The 13,824-nt window shown below is 40.6% G+C and overlaps 4 protein-coding genes across 4 annotated transcripts; 1 reads left to right on the forward strand and 3 right to left on the reverse strand.

Moving 5' to 3' along the window:
* Positions 1-240: 240 nt before the first annotated feature.
* LOC133847682 (seipin) lies at positions 241-2,122 on the reverse strand. Its single transcript, XM_062282863.1, has 4 exons — positions 2,108-2,122; positions 1,546-1,916; positions 990-1,477; positions 241-830 (listed from the first exon to the last, which is right to left on the reverse strand). The coding sequence occupies exons 2-4, from the start codon at positions 1,827-1,829 to the stop codon at positions 481-483; spliced, it is 1,122 nt and encodes a 373-aa protein (XP_062138847.1). The 5' UTR covers positions 1,830-1,916; positions 2,108-2,122; the 3' UTR covers positions 241-480.
* Positions 2,123-2,771: 649 nt separating this feature from the next.
* On the forward strand, positions 2,772-4,844 carry LOC133847442 (tetraspanin-33-like). Its single transcript, XM_062282481.1, has 2 exons — positions 2,772-3,382; positions 3,665-4,844. The coding sequence occupies exons 1-2, from the start codon at positions 2,968-2,970 to the stop codon at positions 4,138-4,140; spliced, it is 891 nt and encodes a 296-aa protein (XP_062138465.1). The 5' UTR covers positions 2,772-2,967; the 3' UTR covers positions 4,141-4,844.
* On the reverse strand, positions 4,698-9,141 carry LOC133847441 (neutral alpha-glucosidase AB). Its single transcript, XM_062282479.1, has 5 exons — positions 9,045-9,141; positions 8,224-8,387; positions 7,413-8,144; positions 5,415-6,900; positions 4,698-5,344 (listed from the first exon to the last, which is right to left on the reverse strand). Exons 2-5 carry the CDS (start codon positions 8,328-8,330, stop codon positions 4,916-4,918), a joined length of 2,754 nt encoding a protein of 917 aa, XP_062138463.1. The 5' UTR covers positions 8,331-8,387; positions 9,045-9,141; the 3' UTR covers positions 4,698-4,915.
* Positions 9,142-9,499: 358 nt separating this feature from the next.
* Positions 9,500-11,532, reverse strand: LOC133848116 (tektin-3). The gene is made up of 3 exons (XM_062283511.1): positions 10,956-11,532; positions 9,997-10,893; positions 9,500-9,938 (listed from the first exon to the last, which is right to left on the reverse strand). Exons 1-3 carry the CDS (start codon positions 11,375-11,377, stop codon positions 9,710-9,712), a joined length of 1,548 nt encoding a protein of 515 aa, XP_062139495.1. The 5' UTR covers positions 11,378-11,532; the 3' UTR covers positions 9,500-9,709.
* Between the last annotated feature and the right edge of the window lie 2,292 nt (positions 11,533-13,824).

The following is a 13,824-nucleotide window of genomic DNA, read 5'->3' on the forward strand; positions in this document are numbered from 1 at the left end:
TCAGTTCGATCATCTCTAATCATCATAGATTTTAAGTATTTTAGTTTGAAAAAAAAATTATCTTCAAATATTTAAAACTTAAATTAAAATTGTAAATTTAAATTTGGAATTATTTTAACAACAAAATACCTATCTCCTTATCAAAACACGTTTTCCCCCATAAAAAGCCAACGGTTTTAAAAACGAACAAAGCTTCACTAAGGTTCAAAATCGTTAACATGTTTGCAAATTAAATTCAGATTATTGCGGTGATCATTCAAGATTAAGTACCTTTCATATTTATTGAATAAATTGCCAAACTGAAGCAAATACTTTATAGAAATGCTGTACATGCTGATCCCGCCGCATGAGGCAGCAAAGAACTACATTAATCCTAAACCTATTAGTCTTTGGCACAAGAGCCTATCGGTGGCGATAGTGTATATTTGTGGGTGTGGGTGTGTTATCTCCAAGCTGAGAGAGAGTGTATGTGTGAGTATGTTACGACGCTTGATCTTTCACTTTTCGCTGACGCAGCGATTGGACATCCGATGTTTTCTCCTGATGTGCCTTATTGATGGACTTTTCCAGCAACAAGAGATCATCGGTGCTGCTGCTTTCGCCAACATCGGAAATGTCGAATTTGTCCATCGATGAGTCGTGGTAACTGGACTCATCCTCATCGCGCAAACTGCTCGTGCTGTCGACAATCACCCGGCTGGCTTGGCTCTGCAGCTGATTGGTGAAGCGGGCGTATCGGATCTGCATGTTACGGAGCCAGGTGGCATCGGACCAGTGGTACCAGCTGAGCAGAAAAACGACCAATATAAAGAATAGATTGGTGCTAATGGCTGAAATGGGAGTACACACAACAGAAATACCAATTTAGTTTAGTTAACGACGTTAACGATTAGTCAGTTCTCTAATAGAGTAAACCAATTTAAATCAATTAGGCAATCATTATCCAGACCAAAACGATCACACAAAAAGAACACAAAAACAACACTTACCCACAATGGCCGAGAGCACCGGCCAATTGAACATGATGTAGCGCAGTCCAGTGAAATCCGCCTCGATGTGCAATGTCACCGTGTAGAACTGTATCTTTTGTGATTGTATCTCGACATAGACGTCGGTAATGGGATGCTGGCGTTCCTCCAAATACCGTGAGAATATCTCGACGGGCACCTTCTGGAACTCCTCCTTCCAACCAAGCACATAGAGCGGACTCAGCGCCCACGTGGAAAACAGGCGTACCAATGGCGAACGGTATCGCATCATTGCGGAGCGACACGAATGTCCGCGCAACATTGAATCGTAGTCACGCATCTCAGCGCACACCATAAACATGCCCAGCTCCAAATTTTGCGGTGACTCCGGCATATCGATGTTGACAATCACCTTGTACGCCTGGCCCACCATCAGAAGTTGTTGCTTCTTCGTCAGCGAGACATGAGCGTGTGGAAAGGTACACGGTGTACTTGTCTCAAGGCATGTTCTGTAATTCGCAACGAACGAAATGACAATGATCAGAGGTCAGAGGTCAGCGATCAACCAGCTACTCACTTGAACTGCATGTGAACGGGTCGCGTATGCGATATTGGTGGCATGTAGACATAGTAGAAGGCGGCATATATGAATACAGCCAGCCAAATAATTAGCACCACAGCAAATGCGATCAGTCCCAGGCGCAACACCAGCTCCCTTAAGGTGTCCACCTTTTCATCGGCTTTGCTGCGAAGGCGATCGTACACATTGAGCGTAAGATTGACCGCGGGTCGCACAAAGAAGCGACGACCCAGGCCCAGCGGATCGCAGCAGAATATTATGAAACGCAGCAGGAAGTTCATCTTGTTGATGTCGCTATAGCTGTTGTTGCACCGTCTATCGTCGCGACGTCGATCGACGATCGTATGAATCGAGTATCAACTCACCAACTGTAGTTTGGGGGGCGACTATTAAATACATTTATTGTTATAATTGGACTGCTTATCGGCGATATAGCGCTGTGGGTAATTGCCAGATTTGCATGGCATGTATGAAGTTCAAACTTTGAACGGCCGAAGCCGAACCATTATCAGCTGTGTTAACAGGTCTAATCATTCGCTAGCTGCGCTGAATCACTCACTTGCACGTCTTTCAAATGCCAAGCATCGATGTTGCTCCACTTATCAACAACTTACCAAAAAACCTGGAAAACAATCGATGGCACTATCGATACAATCGATGTTTCTTAAATTTTTTAAACATCGATGGTTCTTAAATAAGAATCATGATATCTGATCAAACAACTTGTTAATTGTTATTTTTATGTTTCATCAAAAAAACATCGATGGTCCCAAACTTTTGTAACAAAAGTCGGTTCGAAAAGTAAAAGAAATGAGTGGCACTGGAAAAAGACTATAATGCTCATGAACTAGCCGCAACTGAACTAGTTCATTATCAAGTGTTGCATAATCCCGTGTTGCGCTTTATTTAAAATTAAAAATTTATGCAAGGTTTATATAGATTATTAAAAGATATTTAAATTATACAAAAAGTTTGTTAATAGCAATTAATTGTTTCACTGCATTTTGTGATAATGCATTGCTGATATCGTTGCAACACTACATATTCATTAATCGATTGCATATGACTGGCGCTTATCGACATCTCGACTATTGTGTCTTCATTAATAAAATGTCAATTTATTGCTTTAAAATTATATAAATATCAGCAAATTCAATACGTTATCATCATTATTTGTATTTATTTTTAATTCTAATGCAAGAATTTCCAACACAACAATTATTTATCATAATTTGAAATGACCGCGTCATTCCATATTATAGCTGTCGATAGTATCGAGACTGCTCTTTAGAGGTTCAGTTTTTGTGTATCAACCAGACAAAACATATGGGCACCATTTGTAAACAATGGAGATATTTGCAACGTCCAAGTGGTTCAGCCAAACATACACAATGTGCTAAGTAAAACGAGAAGCGGACTATGAATAACTACAGATACCATGGCGGGGCCGGAGGAGTTGGAGGCTACTATGGCATTGAAGTACGCGAAGTGAATCATCAGCGCATCCCGTACCCACATCACTTCACATTTGTTAGCTCCTATGTGAAGTACATGATATTTATGTTAAATTTCATGTTTTGGCTATTCGGCGGGCTGCTGCTAGGCATCGGCATCTATGCGTTCATGGACAAATGGATAGAGGCCAATGGCTTGGTCAAGTTGGAGAACATTTATGATGTAGTGCTCAACATATCGCTGGTCATGATTATTACGGGCATTGTCATCTTTATAGTTAGCCTAGCTGGCTGCTTGGGTGCCCTTCGTGAAAATACCTCTCTGCTGAAATTTTATTCGCGTTGCCTGCTAATATTCTTTCTCATGGAAATGGTCATAGGTAATACAAGGATTAATTTACACAAAACATTGCCTAATAAGTCTCCTGATAAAATCAAAACACATATAATTGCTATTTGCATTATCAATTCGACAAATAACTCAACGTTTACTCATCGAAAACTACTTGAATTTCCATTAGCAGACCTCAAAATTGTATTCATATAATAACAATAATGCCGAAAATACTATATGGTTCCTTAGTTAGATCAGAGATTTATCAGGCGGTGTGTTATTTGTAAATTGAATAGTGTACTTATAATATACATATAATTTTCTGCAGCCATCATCTGCTTTGTGTTTCCACAACACATGAACGAGTTTGTGGAATATCAGTTCACCGATAAGATCATACACTACTATCGCGATGACCCAGATTTGCAGAATTTCATTGATTTTGCGCAGCAGCAGTTTAAATGCTGTGGCCTCAGCAACGCTGGCTACCATGACTGGAACAAAAACGAATATTTTAACTGCTCATCGCCATCGGTAGAGAAATGCGGCGTGCCATACAGTTGCTGCATCAATGCCACTGATATTATGTGCGGATATGCGGTGCAGCAGGAATCTGTGGCAGCTGCCAGCAAATTGATCTGGACCAGTGGCTGCATTGAAATCGTTCGCGTCTGGGCTGAACACAATCTCTATATGATTGCGGGCGTTGCCCTTGGCAGTGCTCTCATCCAATTACTGGTTATATATTTAGCCAAAACTTTAGAGGGTCAAATCGAATTGCAGAAGTCGCGCTGGACCAATTAATTGGGCGCTATAGGAGATTACAACAGGTGACAAATCATCAAGTGGCATATTTATAATGCCCTTAAACTTTGCGCAATCGATTCGAATATATATATGCAATATAATTTTTGTAAAAAATGATTTCTTATCATCCTTATTGTGTTATCAGCGCCATATTATTTTTGCGTTTTTCAAAATTTTAATTAAATTGTGTTTTCAACACAGCACAACTCATTTGTTGTATTATATAAACAAATGATGATTACTTTTGAAATATTTGAATACCTGTCGTCTTTACGCATTTTTGCGAAATTACAAATGTATTACTATGAACATGTTTCGGTTTTTAAAGGCTGATATTAGTTTCTAAGTCTTCACTTTATAAACAAAACCTACAAAGTTAAATTACAATAAATATAACGCGTATCCATATACATAGTGCATAAAATATAATTACACGAATTTTCCAACTGCATTGCTTAACTGAAAAAGAAAACTATATAAATTCATTCCTGATTTTTCAAAGGAAAATTACAAAGAATTTGTACTTATTGATATACTCAATGAAAGTCTTGGAATCACAGTGGACAGAGCTTAGCGAGAACTTTTGCGCACAGTGTGATTTATTGAAATTGAATTTCACATCGGCCTATCAGCCAACATAATTGTTATAATTTGGATATGACAAAGTTAACTATCAACTAAATCGTACAATGTTTTTTTAATCATATCCTGTTATGTGTTATCAGGTGGAATATGTGAATATCTTTTATGCGTTACTTTATATAATACCAAATTAGTAGTTGAGCTTGAGAGCAAAATCAACATCCATTTTGATAGACGGTTTGCGTATATAGACAGCTGCATCACGCTGTTCCACCTCCAGCTGTTGGGCAACACCACTCACAGTGATTGTGGCGCTGCTGGGCACACGATTAAGACCAGCGATGACGATGCGCTCGATCCAGGCATCTGATTTATATTTGGGCTTGCCAGTGAAACGATTGGTCAACTGATTGTTGGCAAACTCATAGTTCACATAGATGTATTGACCATCGCGGTATGCATAGGATTTCTCATCGTCCAGATATAGAGTGCCATCAGCCTTGCCCTGACGATCCAGGCAAATGACCAGAGTGTACGGATCGTTCAGCATGAGAGCAGACGAACGGCGCAGACGCTCCTTCTTGGGCACAATGCTGCCACCGCGTTGCCAAACTGGTATCTAACGCAATATAAAATACAAATATGAAGTTTAATTGCTTGAAAATCGAATGGGAGGGAAGAGCACTAACTTTATATTCGGTAACTGGTATTGACTCGTAGCCGGTGCGCTCCTGACGCTGATATGTATCGACATCATACCAATAATCACCATTCTTTTTATCATCAATAGCTGGGAAATACACATCCACTTTGCTAACGCCCTGCTGCATAACTGGACGCACCAATAGACGCTGCTGCACCAACAGCTGGCTGTCAATGGCGAACGCTTCCTTGTCCTGTGGATAATGGGCCAACAGTGGACGTATTACTGGGGCACCAGTCTGCTCCAGCTCATAGAAACTTGTATACCACAACGGCAAATAACTGTAGCGCTTAAGCAATGCACTTCTTATAATGAGGCGAGTGCGCTCTGGGAAGAGCCATGGCTCACGGCGCTTGGTATCGATGTGAGCATGGGCACGGAAGAAGGGCAAGAAAGCGCCGGCTTGATACCACCGCTCTAACAGTTCGCTGTCTGGATTTCCAAAGAAGCCACCGACGTCGGCGCCACAGAACGAGAAGCCAGCGACGGCTTCCGTCAGGCACATCTTGATCGAATGCTGCAAATGGGACCAATCCGCCAGATTATCGCCTGTCCAAATAGCGGCATAACGCTGCGAGCCCGCGAAATGGGCACGTGTCAAGATGAAGGGGCGCTGGTTGGGATCGCGCTTTTGCAGGCCATCAAAGGTGCCCATGAGATGCATGTGACCGTAGAGATTGTGAACATCGCGATGCTCCCAGTTTCCATAGTGTATCAGATCCTTGGGTGCGGTAATTTCGGGACCATTAAAAACAGACGGTTCGTTCATATCGTTCCAGATCATCACATCCTCGGTGACAGTCTTGAATTTAGACAGATGATATTGGCTGGCGTAATAATCACGCACAACGGGATTGAAAAAGTCCGGATAACTGGCAGAGCCGGGCCAACACCAGCCCTCGTAGTCATTACCCTCGCGTGTTTTCACATAATAGCCCTTCTCCGTGCAGTCCGAATGGAAGAAGTAGCTGTTGTCGCGCTTAATGTGCGGATCGATAATCACAACCAAATGACGTCCTAGTTCGGTAAGATTCTTGATCATAGTCAACGGTTCGGGGAACTTAAATTTGTCCCAGGTGAAATAACGCTTGCCATCGGTATACTCAATATCCAACCACATAGTATCCATGGGCATGTTGAACTCATCATACTTGGCCGACACGGTGGTCACATCGCGCTCATCGTTGTAATTCCAGCGGCTCTGATGGTAGGCCAGCGAGAACAATTGCGGCAGCTCATGTGTGCCCGTCAAGGCGGCGTACTGCTGGAACACATCCATGGGCTGCGGACCAAGCATTATAAAGGCATCGACAATTCCCGACTCTGAAATAAAGTGCGCTGACGGTGGAGTTGATTTGCGTGAGCCCGACACAAAGTTCACCAGCGAGGAGACCACATTCGTTTCTGCGGTGTAGATGTCCACCCAGGTCTCGGCAGCATTCTGCCAATAGACGCCGGCAGTGCGCTGAGGGCTGAAATATACCATAAACAAGATTCTTAATAAGTATATAGCTAAATTCAAAATTGAACAATTGAATGATATTAAAAACTCAACAAGAGTATTAGATCCTCCGAATGATCATAATAAAGGACAACAAAAACAATAGCAACATCTATTACACTATATGGAAAAACAATTGAGAAAACTAAAGTTGTATCGGCTGTTGACCCTGATCAATAAAACATTTCCTTTATAGGGTCGGAGATACATCCTTCTGCTTGTTATATTAAATTCTTGGTGTGACAAAGTAGCAATACCCATTTATCTTACGGTTCGCGGGTTTAACAAAAATGTAGACGATACGTACATAGGACTCGCATACTTTTCTATATAATGGAGAAAGTATTTCTGCGAGTTAATTAACTCATTTCCATATTTTATCATTTGAGTGGAATGACTACCGAGCTAATAACAATTTTTGTGAAGGGAGTAATTTTGTGTGTTACCAGCTTACAGCCAGAAAAAAAACAAATGTTAACTTACCCATGACCGTAAAGCACAGGTACGGAGCCATAAAGTGCCATCTTGCTCTCCACAATGTACTCAAAGACATCGAGATTGTACAGACGATACGGATCCGTGCCCGAGGTGGACTTAAGAGCAAAGCTATCGGCATGTTCTGGTATGCCGAAGAGCATTTCGGCAGCGGGGAATGAGAAATCAAGAGCAACGGCTTCGGGTCCGTAGGGTTTGCTATCGTGATGGGACTTAAAGTTCTCTTCCCACGAGCCAGGTTCATCCAATGTCTCCGGGACCTCTACATTCTGTTGCTGCTGCGATTCATCGCCACTATCTGGCAAAGCTTGTTCCTGTGTCTTCTGCCGCAAGTGCTCAAAGTACAGCCAATTCTTAGCGTTTACCGAGACAACATGAACATCGTTCTCATAGAAATCAATGCGGAACGGATCACCATGTATGACCGCCTTTGAGTGGCCAGACGTTACGGTCAACTCGCCCTCTGATTCCTGAACACGTATGGTAACCGTCTTTGGTTGTGCCTTCAGTGCGTGCTCAACACGATAGCGTGGACGCAAAGGTGTCTTCTCATCAATCTGCAGTCGGAATGTGCTGCCCACTAAAGCCTCCAACTTGAATGTGAACTGATGATGGTTCTCTTTATTCAACAAATCAGCAGTCACTGAATCGCTGTAAGTGTTCAATGTGCCCGATATAAGAGAATATTTGCTGCCCGAACTCTGCACTTTGCGAGATCGCCTAATAAAAACGAAATAGAGATTGAGAGGAAATGAACAGGTACATCTATCTATGAAACATGTTTATATAATAGTATTACCTGCAAAAACTGCTCTGCTCGCAGGTCTTGAAATTCGTTGGATCAACGCCAGAACCATAGTTGATCCATGCCCCAATTAGGAGACAAAAGAACACTGCACACCTCATATTTGCCCTTGTCTTGTCTTGGCAAGGTTTCTTTTACTGATTATTGTTGAGTCAAATCTGTAAAATATAATAGAAATAGCAACTCACTAATTAAAAAGTGTTTGATTTTATCTCGAAACTCTCGTCCCAAAAACTAATAAGTTAGTATCAAGCGGGGAATATATTCTAAAATATCTGACCTGTTTGTCTACAGAAACAGTTATGTACAAGAACATAGCCATTTTTTTAACAAATAAATAATAATAAATATGAATGCTATATGTTTAGTAAATTCTACAAATACATATGTTTCGCATATTAGTTTTTCCTTTTTTACCGTCTCCATTGTTTATCATAACGATATGATTGTCGGCAAACTGTCGAATTAACAATTTTGGAACACGTCACACGTTCGGCATGGATGGAGCCGGCATTTTTATTCACCATCAAATTTGACCTAAATATGCTATGCATATTTAATTTCATGTGCTACAAATGTTGCATTAATGCCGCCACTTTTCGCGCGATATGCTTTTTGTTTCAGCTACATTCTCGTTAATGCATCAAGTGCAGCGTATTTATTTTCCTGGCGCAAATTCCTTTACATGTACTGCATTGCCTTCATCACCTTCCACCAAACACAATTGCTTAAAACTATATAACTATTGTTTTATTAACATACCAAAACGACATGAATAAAACACCATTAATTGCATAAATTGTTTTAATACATACCCAAATACAAAAAAAAAACAAGATGACAATTGTGTCAATATAAGAAAATTGTTGTTTTTTTTTATCGAGAAGCTTTGAAAGATATCGCTTCGGCGATGTTTTACAATGTGACCGTGGCTTCATCGCATAACTGATATCGCAGGTGAAGTGTATCGATAGCTATCGAAAGGCTCTCAAGAAACCATATTTATGGTAAGCGCTTTTGCTTAAATGATGCGATTATATGTATATCCATTCAAAAAGTATTTGTTTCAACTGACAATTGTTGGCTTATTTCTTATGGGATTTTACAAGAGTCAAATGTATTGAAATATAAAAAACCTGTGGAATCAAGTTATAGGAACTTTCTCGGGGTTTTTGTATTTTAGTATATCCCAAAAAAATTGCATTATATTTTCAAAATGCTTGCTTACGGTCACACCGCGGAAATGTAATTTTTTTAATACAAATCTTAAAGATTTCTTCAATAAACATTTAATTTGTATTACTTGGCTGGAACAACATCGATCATTGTCTTAGAAAATACGGTATCAAATTTGCTATCGATGTTTCTTTACCACAAATATTTTAGTTTTTTCTTTTATTAAACAAATACGCACATCAATTATAATATATAATTAAATACGTTATGCAATTTGGGACAATTTAACGCATGTAGTTAGCCATTAATAGCGAATTAAGTTGCTGATGGGGAAAGAGCGACGCAGACTCATGCACTTCTCGCGGTCAATAAACAAGGCGTTGACCTTGTTCCTCAAATCCTCCTCCAGGATGCAGCGTGTCTTCAGCAACGATTGATGAGTGGCCTCTGCTTCCTGCAACTTATGGTGCAGCACGTCAACAGTGCCCTGAATGTCTTGCACCTCCTGCACAAGTCGATCGTGAGCCGTATCCCTAAATGCAACAACGCATTAATAATTTATTTTGTATAATAATAATTGAAGAATCATACTTGCAGAGCTCCATGCCCTCGCGATGTGAGCGTGCCTCGAGTCGTGTCTGAGCGACCTTAAGTGGATTCGACTTGTCCTGTATGGCCTTCTGCAGGAGAAACAGATGCTTCTCCATATCGAACAACTCTTGTTGCACCTTCTGCAAGTGCAATTGCACGCGATTCTTGGCACCCGCCATCTCCTGAGAGCGCCGATCGAGCGCATTATTTGTGTTATTCCAAAAGTCCCAGACAGATGACGCGACCGCATTGACCACATTTTGTGAGTCACTGCGCAACTGCGAAAGTTTGGCGCGCTCAGCCTGCGAACGCTTAACATGCTCGCTGCTGGCAAGTGCCCAGGAATCCTGACTGCTGACAGTTGGATCGTATTTCTCAATGCCACCAAAATAAGTGATGCCACGACTGTAGTTGTTCAAGCGATGACACATCGAATCAATGCCCATTGTCGACTCCTTCTGTGTGACGTCGATCTCAAGCAAATGCTGAGCGCCCCGACAATCGATCGCCTGCTTGGCGATCTTCTCGTGCAGCTCCTTGAGGCGATCGCGTGAGTTACGCAAATGATTTATCTCCAACAGCAGCGCCTTCTCCACGTTATCGTGCACCTTCTCCATACCCTGCCTCGCCTCGCGATGAAACAGACACTCCTGGGCAATGTGCAGCGGCACCTCCAGATCCAACATGGCTTTACCGCATTGACGCTGCAGCTCATTGATGTCAGACATCTCCCCAATGAGCTTTTCCAGTTCGGCATTGAGTTCATTGCGCCAAAAAGTCAAATCCGTGATGCGCTCACCTAAACGACGGCCAGCATCACGTTGACCTGCCGTCGCCGTTTCGTCAGTCTCGCGCATTAGACGCACTGCATCATTGCGCATACGTTCGGATAAATTACTATCAACAGAGAGAGAGAGAGGTAGCGGATTAACGAAAGACCCTCGAGCAAGTATGCTTACCGATTTGTATTCGACTCGCCGTAGATTCCCAGATTGTTGCTGTGCCACTCGTTGTTGGTGTAGCGCGTGTAAAGTGCAGCACGTGCCGCATGCTGCGGGTTCCGCTCAAAACCCGTCACCAAATTGGGGAAAATCATCCCCTCGGTCTTCATTCCTTGGGGCACAAAGCATGGCTGTGTCATTTGATTCGTCACCGGCTGCTCGGGCATATGCTTAATCTCAATCATTTCGAAAGCCATCTTTGGGCGCCAGGGATGACGTTGCGTTGTCTCATAGCTGGCGGCCAAACGTGTGGGCACCGCGGGTCCACCAACGGGCTCCATGCAGGGCGGTGCTCCGGCCTGACTCCATGGCTGCAATTGAGAATACATCACACTTTGTGTTGGCAGCGCATTGTTTGCTGTATCATGGTGATTCGACATGGTTAACTGTTGTTTAAGCTACTTTGACAAAGAATTTTTACGTGAAATTTTGTAAATAAAACTTTGCAAAAATTGTATAAAAAATAGAAGATACTAAAAAAATATAGATGTAGTTTTTTTTACTCGATGCTAACTGTACGAGATTCCAAGTGTAAATGAAATATGAAAATGTCTGATCAAACAGCTTGAACCATTTGTTGTTAAAAGCAGAGCCTACTTCAGACACAAGATTTGATTATTCGCAGGGTGTGTGTATGTTATTGGATGGTTTCTATAATTGAAATGTAATCTCTAATTTCTCCTCTAAATAAAAACATTCTGAAACAAGTAAGAAAGTTACAGTCGAGTGTGCTCGACTGTGAGATACCCGCTACCCATTTTGAATAAAAGCAAAATATTGCGGTATTATTTTTAAAATACACCGAAAATACTATAAAAATACTAAAAATATACCGAGCGGTATATTTGGTATATCGATATGGTACCACATTCAAAATATACCATAGACGGCACAATACACCAGATTGTCGGATAAAGCAACTCAGACCCCCAGTAAGCCGTTTTTGCCCATACAAAAGTATTTATTTAATACCTTCCACAACTTTTATCTGACCGCAATCAAATTTTCAGGAATCACAACTAATATAGTTTGTTATTGTATATACAAAAAAAAAAAAGCTCTAGCTTTAAAATAACCCTTGCTATTCGATTTTTATACCCGCTACCCATAGGGTAGAAGGGTATTATAACTTTGTGCCGGCAGGAAATGTATGTAACAGGTAGAAGGAGGCATCTCCGACCCTATAAGGTATATATATTCTTGATCAGCGTCAACAGCCGAGACGATCTAGCCATGTCATTGATTTTTCAAATGAAATTCAAAAACAAGAGTTGAAACATTATTAAAATTGTAGGTACAATTATCCCATCCCTAGCATTTTTTTTTCTTAATCCAAATTTACGCGTTTCATAACTGTAAAGTGCAATCACTGATTTCTCGAAAATAAAATAACATGCTGTGAGTTTTAAAGTGTGATTGAGAACGAATGATTTGATGATACATATGATTCCATTAGATTGCGATGATCCTTGCGTTCGGTGTATTCGTTCATGTCCGCCGTGGGCCATTTGCTCATCAGATTATCCTTGACTAGGCGGTGATCAAAATTGCTATTCTCGATGTATGAGTGCTTGTGGAGTTTGGTGACCTCGTGACCCTTTAATGGTGCCATTATGTGTGTCAAATTCTCGTGCTCACTCACAATGGGCACACTGGAGCGTAAGAGTAGATTCTTAAGAGTTTCGGGTGCCTTCTGAGGATTTGGATTGCGTTGGCGAGCTACAGTATCTTCGATCGCCCAGCAGAGCATTTGAGCAGAAAACACTATATAACACTGGTTCTCTTCCTGAAAGCTACAAGGTCGAGTGAATTGTTCTGCAAGCTGACGCGGAAATTCCGTTACTGAATTATGACAGTTCGTTTGCGTTGTTGGTTTGTGAATTTGTTGATTTGGTGAACTTATTGATTTAACTTTGTCGTGGTTACTTGGTAGCCAAGGTTTACTGTTTGCTGTTGATGTTCATGTTGATGCCTTGTAATAGTTGCGAAATCAATGACTATGACAGTATCGAGGGAATCGGGGTTTAAGTTCAATGTCCCACTTAGGTTCATACGAAATGGGAACAGCATTTCGATATCGGTTGACAAGTGTCTTAATAATCCATTTAATGTGCGTGCCTGAAAAAATATAAATTTTCTGATAGAACTTTAATCTATTACCTTTTCGGTTTTATATAAAACAAGTAAGAAAGCTACAGTCGACTGTGAGATGCCCTCCCGATTTGAATAAAAGCAAAATATTGCGGAATTATTCTCAAAATATACTAAAAATGCTACAAAGATACTAAAAATATTCTGAACGATATATTATATATAATGATACTAAAAATATTCTGAATGATATATTTGGTATATCGATATAGTACATTCAAAATATACCATAAACAGCACAATATACAAGATTGTCAGCCAAAGCAACAAAGACCCCTATTTCTTTAATAATTTCGACAATTTTTATCTGATCGCAACCAAGTTTTCAGGAATCACAACTACTATTTTGTAAATTTTGAGAATATTACCGCAATATTTTGATTTTACTCAAAATGGGTAGTGGGTATCTCACAGTCGACCACACTCGACTTGTTTTCTAGCAAAACAGTGATGTATTATTCTGAAAATATACCAAATTAATATACCACAAAATACTGAAAACCTACCAAATTCTGTCATTGTTATATTTAAATAGTTACTACATTGAAAATATGCCATAGAGTAAAAAATATACCAAATTGCCAGCCAAAACTATAGAGGCCCGTAGTATGTAAGAGTTTTTCCCCATACAAAAGAATTTCTTAAATAACTTCTACATTTTTTTAACCGATCGCAC

This window comes from Drosophila sulfurigaster, chromosome X, assembly GCF_023558435.1.
Source record: "Drosophila sulfurigaster albostrigata strain 15112-1811.04 chromosome X, ASM2355843v2, whole genome shotgun sequence".
NCBI classification, from domain to species: Eukaryota; Metazoa; Arthropoda; class Insecta; order Diptera; family Drosophilidae; genus Drosophila; species Drosophila sulfurigaster.

Coding starts and splice junctions, on each gene's coding strand:
- LOC133847442 (XM_062282481.1), top strand. CDS start 2,968: ATGAATAACTACAGATACCATGGCGGGGCCGGAGGAGTTGGAGGCTAC. Junction 3,383..3,664: donor TCTCATGGAAATGGTCATAG/GTAATACAAGGA, acceptor AATTTTCTGCAG/CCATCATCTGCTTTGTGTTT.
- LOC133848116 (XM_062283511.1), bottom strand. CDS start 11,377: ATGTCGAATCACCATGATACAGCAAACAATGCGCTGCCAACACAAAGT. Junction 10,894..10,955: donor GGCGAGTCGAATACAAATCG/GTAAGCATACTT, acceptor CTCTGTTGATAG/TAATTTATCCGAACGTATGC. Junction 9,939..9,996: donor GAGGGCATGGAGCTCTGCAA/GTATGATTCTTC, acceptor TGTTGCATTTAG/GGATACGGCTCACGATCGAC.
- LOC133847441 (XM_062282479.1), bottom strand. CDS start 8,330: ATGAGGTGTGCAGTGTTCTTTTGTCTCCTAATTGGGGCATGGATCAAC. Junction 8,145..8,223: donor GAGCAGAGCAGTTTTTGCAG/GTAATACTATTA, acceptor CGTTTTTATTAG/GCGATCTCGCAAAGTGCAGA. Junction 6,901..7,412: donor CCTGTGCTTTACGGTCATGG/GTAAGTTAACAT, acceptor GGTATATTTCAG/CCCTCAGCGCACTGCCGGCG.
- LOC133847682 (XM_062282863.1), bottom strand. CDS start 1,829: ATGAACTTCCTGCTGCGTTTCATAATATTCTGCTGCGATCCGCTGGGC. Junction 1,478..1,545: donor CCCGTTCACATGCAGTTCAA/GTGAGTAGCTGG, acceptor TGCGAATTACAG/AACATGCCTTGAGACAAGTA. Junction 831..989: donor GGTGCTCTCGGCCATTGTGG/GTAAGTGTTGTT, acceptor CTCCCATTTCAG/CCATTAGCACCAATCTATTC.